This window comes from Adelges cooleyi, unplaced genomic scaffold (genome assembly GCF_023614345.1).
Source record: "Adelges cooleyi isolate 19-005CV unplaced genomic scaffold, UGA_ACOO_1.1 ACOO_flye_CR_arks_rails_tigmint_CR_PRNA_30, whole genome shotgun sequence".
NCBI lineage: Eukaryota > Metazoa > Arthropoda > Insecta > Hemiptera > Adelgidae > Adelges > Adelges cooleyi.
Window position 1 is genome coordinate 22,346,210 of NW_026095971.1, and position 9,408 is coordinate 22,355,617.

Below are 9,408 nucleotides of genomic sequence, written 5' to 3' on the forward strand. Positions count from 1 at the left end.
ACAGAAACCGTTGAAAAGGCATCTGTTCTTAAACCAATTTCAAAATCAAAGACAACGTTAATAAATTTCAGGAAATCGAAGAGTAAAAACAAGTTTGTGCAAAACTACATTTACAATTAATTTATAGATTGCAATGTGAAAGTGAAACAACAGTCATGTTTAAACGATTGTATAATCTAAAGGTATACAATAACTGATTGTTTTTTATAGTTGTTTAATTGATATCCAGTAGACGCGTTAAAACGGTTGTAAGAATTTCAATGGCAAGTACCGTTTGTTATTGAATATTTTACATTGATAAAAAAATATGTATGTGGACTTTGATATAATTAACAACAATGAACTATATCATTATATAAGTGTTGGGTAATCTTGCCTTGGAGAGATAAGCGCTAGTTTACTTTCACAGTTTTCTGTAGAAGAGTCGAAATAATGATTAAAATAGAACGTGTTGTACCATCAATAGCGTACAACGCCTGTACTAAACAAATAACAATAATATTAACTGTTTAATTTAGTTTAGTTTTCTCAAGTGTTACAACTGTCGACAAATATTATATGTACATGTAAATATGAATTTTCCATTACTTTACATCAGAGCGTTTAGAGGTTTGCCGGTTTTGAAAAATCAAAAATTGTAAGTACATACTCAATTTCGAGACAATTTATTTCACTACAATAACATAGTATTAATCATTAATGTACATTAATGCACAAATGTCTTTAGGGAAATCAAAAGTAACCCACTGTAAATAATTGTTTTTGTCTTTTTTCAATGACTATATTGGACAGTTAATGTCCAAACACAAAATATAAACACTTACAATTGTATAATTGACCGTTCTGCGCTATAATATGTAAAAAAAAGTCTAAAGGTCGGTAAGTATGAATTTGCAACTAAACAATAATGCAGGTCCCTCGGTTCGGTAAAAAGAAATGGAATACTACAGAATTAGGTCAAACCGGCATGACTGGTCATGACTGGCCGAGTAAAAAGCATAAACGAGAACTACATTATCGAATAAAGTTGTGAATGAAAGCGGTTTTTTTGCGATTACAGTATTAATGTACAGTACAAAGTTAATAGTAACAGACGTTTATTAAGTCCACCTTTTCGACCCTCTCCCAAAAACCTGTACAATTTAAAAGAAATCCTTTAAAAAAAAATAGTACAATAAAGAGTCATTCGTTAAGAATAAGACACTTGATTTCTGTTGAAAAATTTGAATTTTGTACTTTTGTTTATATCGAGACACTTAAGTTTATGCTGTTTTACAATATTTAAATTTTTATCCAGAGCTGCAGCATTATAATACTCGTAGTTAGATATATTCAATTTACTTTTGAATAAAGAAAAATTTGCTGAACGTTTTGACTGTCAACATTTACCACACATCGTTCTTAATGTCAAAAGTTAAATTAATTTGTGTTCATTTTAGTTTCAAAAGTTGATAAAGCTTTGGAAAATATAAAAAAAGGTAAATATAATATATTTTTATAATAATATGTAGTGTAAAATAACATAAACAAAAATGTTTTCAAAAAGAACATTAAACATTGAAATTATTTTAAGAGATATTATCTTATAATAGTAATGATTGATATCAAGCAATACAAATGTCGAAAAATTTGAATTAATAGTAATAACAATGAAAACCGATAATATAATTTTAATTTATACAATAAGTACAACGTAGTATGTACATGTTATCATTAAATATAAACCGAGTATAAAATGAATACTGTTATCTGAGGCAAGCTCAGTAAAATTACATCAGAACTCAAGAAAAAATAATCTGATTGAAATGATCGTTTTTGAGGTTTCGATGGAAATCTATTTCACGCATCTTGAAAAGAATTTAGGAACTCCTAGAAGTTTATCTAGTGTTAAATAATAGTACAATTGTTTATAAGGCTAGATAAAAAACTCAAATTCGAAGCTGTATGGGTCATTCTCAAATTTCGGTGACATTTCGGTCACAGAGTGATTTACAAAAATCGAATGGCTGAATAACATAGATTTTTTTTCTTCTTTTGTTAGTCTACTCGTGAACAACATTTCATACTCATTTCGAGGTGTCCAGAATACACGGGTACCCAATTAAAAAAAAGTAACGCTGATATTGTCACTCCCTAGCCCTGTCACAAAGCCAAGGTTCTGCCTTAACAAATTAACAGCAGCTGTTTATTTCACTACACTTTTAAAAATTGGGTACCATTATCCTTAGCAACCTTTCGTGTAATGGATTTAAATAAATTGGAACTCTAGACGAAACAGATCAGTTATGACAGCATGTTTTACCTCTGTCACGCGGGTTGGTGTCACTCCCTAGTCCGTTTTTTAAATTCCCGCCAAATCTTCAGAAAAACAAATTTCGCGCTAAAATTAGTGTGGCGACACTGTCAAAATAAACGGAAAACGCGGGCCACTTTGTTTTGTTCTATAACCTTATTAGTTACTTCTAGCACTTGAATAACATTGAAAAATATTCGCAGTATTTTTATTAATGGTCACTCCCTAGACCTCTTTAATATCAAACAGGTAAGTCGTATTTTTTTGCACGTTGCTTAGTCTTGTAGCATTTCTAAACCTCACTATATAGCTTATTACCATTTTGCAGTATTTTTAACCTACTCTTGTCTAGGACAGATAAAAAAAGAGCTGATTTGTCACTCCCTAGCCTCAATAAAAACTCATGGAAGCTGACCATGAGGGCAAAGGTTGGGACAAATAATTAGTTTTTGTATAAAATATTTACTTTAAGATAGTCTTACATTTACATTTATAACTGCTGACAGAAGAAGGCGTGTTAAGTATGTTCAGGTGTAATCAGAGATGTAAAAATACGGTATTTTCTTTTTCGGTTGTATAATTATTAATAAAAATAACTGCGGTTACTGGTAACCCGGTAACTGGTTATGTTTACTTATTATACGCTCGCTTTTTATATCAATTCAACCAAATAGAATAGCCCGGGTGTGAAACAATGATAAACATATAAAAAGCGGCAAATTGAAATCGACCAATCAATTTAGGTAAATTAATATAGTAACCAAAATTAGTTGCGCATTTGACAAACGACCCCGATTTTGATTATTAGTATAAGTTTTTTTTTAAATGTTATACCGCTTTATTATTGTATACAATTAACGCTGAAGATGACAACATTGTTGCCGAAATACATACGTCGTATACGCGGAGAATATATAATTTTTTATGGTTAAGGGTTTTAATTATTATTTTATTATTTACTTAAAGAAAGATTATGATGTTTGTTTGTATGCAATTGTAGTTTTTTTTTAGTTCTAAAAGTTTTAAATCAAAATTCTTTAATTACCTATTTACATTAAGACTGATGGATGTTTTTTTTTATGCATATTTATTTTTGTTCATGAATTAAAAGGCAATTTTATTCAGTAATGATAGGTTCTATTTCATTTTGTCACTCCCTATCGCCATCCCTATCCCTACCCACCGAATATTATAGGTTAGGTTAGGTTACAGAACTGATTGAAATTATCGTTTTTGAGGTTTCGATGAAAATCTATTTGATGTATACTAGGAACTAACATCTTATGGATCCTTTTCTCAGCAGGAAAACATATTTTATTTGATATTATATTGATGGGTTTTCAGACTACAATTTCGGACGAGGAAAAGTCATCATTGGTCCAAGCTCAGTTACTGTTATGGAGCTTCAAATGACCCTCTGTTACCACACACCATTGGTGGAGCTTTTGAAGATGTCGTCAAAGAAGCACCGGATCGCGAGTACCTAATTAGCAGACAAGAGAACAAAACACTCACATATGCCGACATGCACGCAGAGGTTAGCAAGTAGCAATAAGGAATATTAGCAATTTAGGCTTTATCGTAAAACAAATTATTTGAATCTAAATTATCCAAAGGGAAATCATTAAATCGCACAGCTCGAAATATCATCAACAAAAAAAACCCCCCATTTTTCAGAGAACTAACCAACTCAAAGACGGTTGAAGCTCTTAAAATGTTCAGTATAGCATACTTTATGCGTGTATCCATTTAAAAATGCATTACTTCAGTGTTACATTTAGCGAGTTTTGCTGAGTTTAAATAACTTAAAAAATGAACTTTTATTGGCATTTAGGTAGACATGCTGTGCCGGAGTTTTAGCGCGGTTGGACTGAACTATGGAGACCGCATAGCAGTGTGGATGCCCAATTGTGCACTTTATGTATCCGTTATCATAGCTGCGGCTCGTTTGGGTTTAGTTTTGGTGAGAAAATATTTTAATGAATTTTGAGCAGGCAGTTGACGACTCTGTAAGGTTCTACATGCGAACACTTGATCGATGTGTGTTGTCGTTTAGGTTAATATAAATCCTGCTTATCAAAGTGACGAACTGCAACACAGTCTGCAGTTGGTTGGAGTGAAATGTCTAATGACTTTTGAATCGTTTAAGTCGCAAAATTATCCTGCTATCATAGAAAAGATTGATCCGAACATTTGGAACCGTCCACCGAACACTCGTGTCGTGTCTAAACAATTGCCCACACTCGAGACGGTCATTTTTAATACAGAAAACACCATGAGGTTGGTAAAACGTTTACCCCGAATCACACACTGACGTTATGTTTAAAAAGTCTAAATGAATGTGTATTTTTTTAGGGGTGCTTACAATTTACAATCTTTTTTAGATCTCGGAGCCGGTAAAGAATATAAAGTTCCTAACGTGCAACCCGACGAAGGATGCAACATACAATTTACATCGGTAGAAATTGACAATATTCATCAAACCTAACCTTTTTTTAGCCCACGCTGTCCTTTCTTAACTTAACCAAACCCGACTAATGTTTGTTGGCGGTAATACCCAAGTATAAACATAAATTTGAAAAATCTAATCTTACCCTTTTGGAAAAAAATATAAGGTCATTATTATTGCTTAATGGCAGGCCAATGCCTTATGGCTTTATCCTAAGGGATGAAGGGGTATGAATTTTAACGGCCATGGTTCAAAAATCAAGTTTCTAACCCCCATGGGAAGTGTACCAAAAAACGTGGCTTTTTTTTCGTTACACAATTTTTTTTTTAACCCCCAAACATAAGACATACTAATGTCAATTAATGATTGATCATTTTTTTTATTTTACCAGGGCACTACTGGTAAGCCAAAAGCGGCGTTACTAAATCATTTTGGTCTTTTAAACAATGCACGGTACATAATGAAACGTCTAGGAATTCTCGACGATCAGGTTTGTTTATATTCACCTCAATCAATTGAGCTGTAGTAAAAATGTTTTAACATGGATTAGTTTTTGGGCTTGGGTTTATTTCATAATTTGCGTCACGTCACAAAATATGTAACTGTGTGAAAAGAGAAACGAGAAGAGAGGTAGGAAATTAGAGGTATAGTTAAGTGATTATAAATAAGAGATTAGATATCTAGAGAAAGGATATGAGGGAAGGTAGGAGCAGGCCAAAATGGAAGGGAGAGGATAGGATAAGCTAGATCCAAGTTTCCGTTCAAGTCCGGTTTTAACTTCTCCAGATCTTTCTTTAACAACATCAAGCCATCTTTGTCTTGGACGTCCCCTGGGTCTTTTCCGATCCATTTGATTTACCATAACCATCTTTGTAAGGGAACCATCAGCCCTCCATGCATGACCAGCCCACGCAAGTGCTGAACTTCTTACAAACTGCACTATATCCTCTTTCGTTTACATAATCTTCAATTCTTCATTTGATCTCCTTAACCATCTTTGCTCATTGTCGTCGAAAACGGGGCTATACATTTTTCTTAAAATTTTCCTCTCAAAGATGATAAGTTTATTGTAATCGCCTGCTGTTGTGGCCCATGTGTTGCATCCATAAGTAGCAATTGGTCTTAAATAAATTGTATACAGACTCTCTTTTTGGTCTTTCTACCCTAGTAACCTAGACTTGAACATTGATACCATAGCGAAGTGCGCTTTGTTAGCAGACTTTAGGCGTAGCTTAATTTCCTCGTGCATACAATTTGTACTGTTTTCATTGACGCCTAGATATTTAAAAGAGCTAACTTGTTGAAAGGTAAGATCGTAAACTTCCAAGTCTTTCATGTCCTCTTCGTTTTTCGTCTTCCTCGACAGAAACATGTATTTGGTTTTGTCTTGATTAAGTCCCATTCGCTTACTCGCATTCATTAGACCAATAATATCTCCAAGGAGAACCATGTCATCTGCATAAGCTAGGCAGGTATACCTCTCATTTACTTCCATTCTTGGTCCTCTAGGTAAACTCCTTATGATTTCTTCTAATGCAAGGTTAAATAATACCGGTGAGAGGGCGTCTCCTTATCTAAGGCCATTTTTAACTATAAAAGGCTCTGAAATTTCTCCCATTATCCGAACAACACTTTGGGTAGTATTATTACACAATTTAATTAATCTTATTTGTTATATTATATAAAATTAATTTATGAACAATAAAAAACAAAAGCTTGGCCCCAAAACTAAAATAAGCAAAATATACTATAATATAGCCAAGGGAGGGGGGGGGGGTAGCCGCCCCTACCATAGTGTTACTTCTATAGTTTTATACATTACTTTGACTAGGAGAAGAGAAAGTAAGGGAAGGAAAAAAGATCTCAATCTATTGTATTGTATTATAACCAATAATCATGTGGTTAAATGCTGCCAAAGTGACGTAAGGCTGAAAATATATTAACGATTGAATGTTTTACTTTTATTGAAAAAAATGATCTAGTTTATTTTTAATTTTATTTACCACTAGAATACAGCGCACAAGTTCTGTTGTTCTATGCCATTATTTCATGCTTTTGGACTATCAGCTGGGACACTTGGAGCTATGCTTACCAAATCTGCATGCATCTTACCTTCTGCAAATTACGACTTAAAAACTACAGTTGACGTGATAATAAATAACAAGTGAGTTACAACGATGCTCATTGATTAGTGTCGAAAGAAATTTAGAATTTAAGATTTTATATATTATTAGCTTACATAGCTGTAACTTAACCTAATTTTACAAATTCAGTCATATTCCTTTCGATTCCTGAATGTTTGCTCTAATTGATAAGTTTGCATCCAATTTGTTTTATATGTTTAGGGCAACATTGTTTTTTGGAACACCCACATTTTTTGTTGATGTTAGTTCGTATTTCGAAACCCTTCCAGAGGCCCAGAGGGAAAATGACCTGCGGCTTGCTATTACCGGCGGTGCTCCATGTTCGCCTGATTTAATGAAGAAATTTAAACGTCTGTTTCCTCGAGCAAAGTTGATGGTTATTGTTAAATCATTTTTATAGTTTATCTTTTAGAACTTTCCAACTACATATTTATCTTTGTTACGCTTTAGTCCGTGTTTGGAATGACTGAAACTAGTCCCTGCACGTTTCAAAACTTTCCACACGACTCTGAAGATAAATTGTTGAATACAGTTGGATTTGTACTAGATCACGTGGAGGTTAGCAATACATATATACCGGTCTCCTAAATTTCATAATTTCCCCTTAATGTTTATCTGCGTTTTAAAATCTATTCAGGCCAAAGTGGTCGACAGTCAAGGGCACATGGTCCCTTTTGGAACACCTGGAGAGTTATTGATTCGCGGATACGTCAACATGACAGGTTATTATAACGACCCGGAAAAAACGAAGGAAACCATAGATTCATCCGGATGGTTACACACGGGGTAAGTTGAACACTGTATATTACACCAAAGTTCAAGCATACTTTACATATAAATTCGTTTTGTTTTTTTCCCCAAAAGAGACCAGTTTGTTTTGTACGAGGATGGATACGGTAATCATGCTGGGCGCTTAAAAGAAATGATCATACGCGGTGGTGAAAATATATTCCCAAAAGAAATTGAATATTTTTTGGAAACTCACCCTTCAATTACCCAAGCTCAGGTGACTTGATATACCCTATTGTCATGTTTATTTACTCGGCTGGTATCTGGTTAATACTAAGGCAACATTAATGTTAATGGTAGAAGGCTATAAATACTCAGAGGTCAACTAAATGCCATCAGTCACTATTTGAGTTCAAGTAATTGCTCTCTGAGGCTTGTAAGAGGCAATTAAAATGAGATAGCAAAAGGAAAGCAGTACCCGGTATTACTGTCTATTGGATATTTTCCTTTAAGGAAGAATAGAGTGGTCTTAGGGTTAAGATAGGAGGAATTTACCCTATTAATAATAGTCTTAGTTTTTTTTTTTTATGTAAATAAACATACATGATTTGAATTTTATCAATTATAATTACAAATGATTACTCAAGCTATTTTTTAAACGAATTTCTTAGGTTTATGGCATACCGGACGACCGTATGGGTGAAGAAATATGCGCCAGTATAATCTTAAAGGATGGAATGACAGTCAAAGAAGAAGACATAAAACTATACGCCAAAGGAAAGGTCGGTCTGATGTTATTATTAACCGGGTTGTTAAATTGTAATTAATGCCCGTTTCTATTTATTAGATATCTCACTTTAAAATTCCTAAGCACATATTCATCGAAAAATCATTCCCGAAAACAGGATCAGGTAAAGTGCAGAAGTTCAAGTTGAGAGAAATGGCCGTACAAAGGATTTCTGAAATGAACCGTTGAAAAATGTTATGTTAATTTATTGTTATTATTAATTTATTTATAATTATCACATTTCATAACGAAATGTACAAATTGGCTTTCTGTGTATCATAAAAAAAAATGTTGTTTGATGTTTTTAGGTTCCCCAATAAAAAATATGGTTTTATTAACTGATTGATGATTTTATTTAAATAAAACTCAAAAAGTTCCCAAAGAAAGTGTGGTATCATAATTGTAGGAAGTCGAGCTGTCATTCGAGAGAATTCACATTGATCTTTTTATTTTGACAAGTATATATTTTTAATAATTGTCGATGCGGATAGTACACATAAATTCATAGTTGCTAGATTAATGTATAAAACACAATGTAGGGACGTAATAAAGGATTTACAAATTTGTATTTTGGGTTTCCAGAAGAAGTCAAGTACAAGTATAATATTTTCTAAATTAGAACTTCAATTATTATTCTTATAACGGCTTGAGATACTAAAAACCTCAAAACTTAAAATTAGTGCTTTTCAAAATACTTACATTTTTTTTCTTAGTGAGAGATTTGTCGAAAGTAAAAATAAATGTAGCACTTATTTTACTTAAAGTATTAAGGTTTCCAGAATTCCAAGTCCTTCAAATTCTGCGACCATGCTCAAGTCTCAAGTCAACAATCTTTTTTTTTTTTTTTAAGGAGTAAATACATTTTAATTATACCAAAATATATTATGTATACACATTAGGATCAGTGACGCCGAACCATGCAATATCATCCGGCAAAAACATATTTTACACCACCCAAAAAAAAAATTCACTTAAAACATAAAAATATTGTTCATATTTAACCCTG

The 9,408-nt window shown here is 32.9% G+C and overlaps 1 protein-coding gene across 1 annotated transcript; it reads left to right on the top strand.

Moving 5' to 3' along the window:
* The first annotated feature begins 417 nt into the window (after window positions 1-417).
* Window positions 418-8,744, top strand: LOC126838033 (medium-chain acyl-CoA ligase ACSF2, mitochondrial-like). The gene is made up of 13 exons (XM_050572117.1): window positions 418-637; window positions 3,638-3,830; window positions 4,128-4,256; window positions 4,350-4,573; window positions 4,649-4,751; window positions 5,134-5,232; window positions 6,752-6,906; window positions 7,088-7,262; window positions 7,337-7,444; window positions 7,524-7,672; window positions 7,751-7,892; window positions 8,287-8,397; window positions 8,463-8,744. Exons 1-13 carry the CDS (start codon window positions 573-575, stop codon window positions 8,589-8,591), a joined length of 1,782 nt encoding a protein of 593 aa, XP_050428074.1. The 5' UTR covers window positions 418-572; the 3' UTR covers window positions 8,592-8,744.
* Window positions 8,745-9,408: the final 664 nt, after the last annotated feature.

Excerpts from the sequence above, each read along its gene's own strand:
- LOC126838033 (XM_050572117.1), top strand. The coding sequence starts at position 573 with ATGAATTTTCCATTACTTTACATCAGAGCGTTTAGAGGTTTGCCGGTT. Across the intron at positions 638-3,637 it reads GTTTTGAAAAATCAAAAATT|ACTACAATTTCGGACGAGGA; the intron begins GTAAGTACATAC and ends ATGGGTTTTCAG. Across the intron at positions 7,673-7,750 it reads TCCGGATGGTTACACACGGG|AGACCAGTTTGTTTTGTACG; the intron begins GTAAGTTGAACA and ends TTTCCCCAAAAG.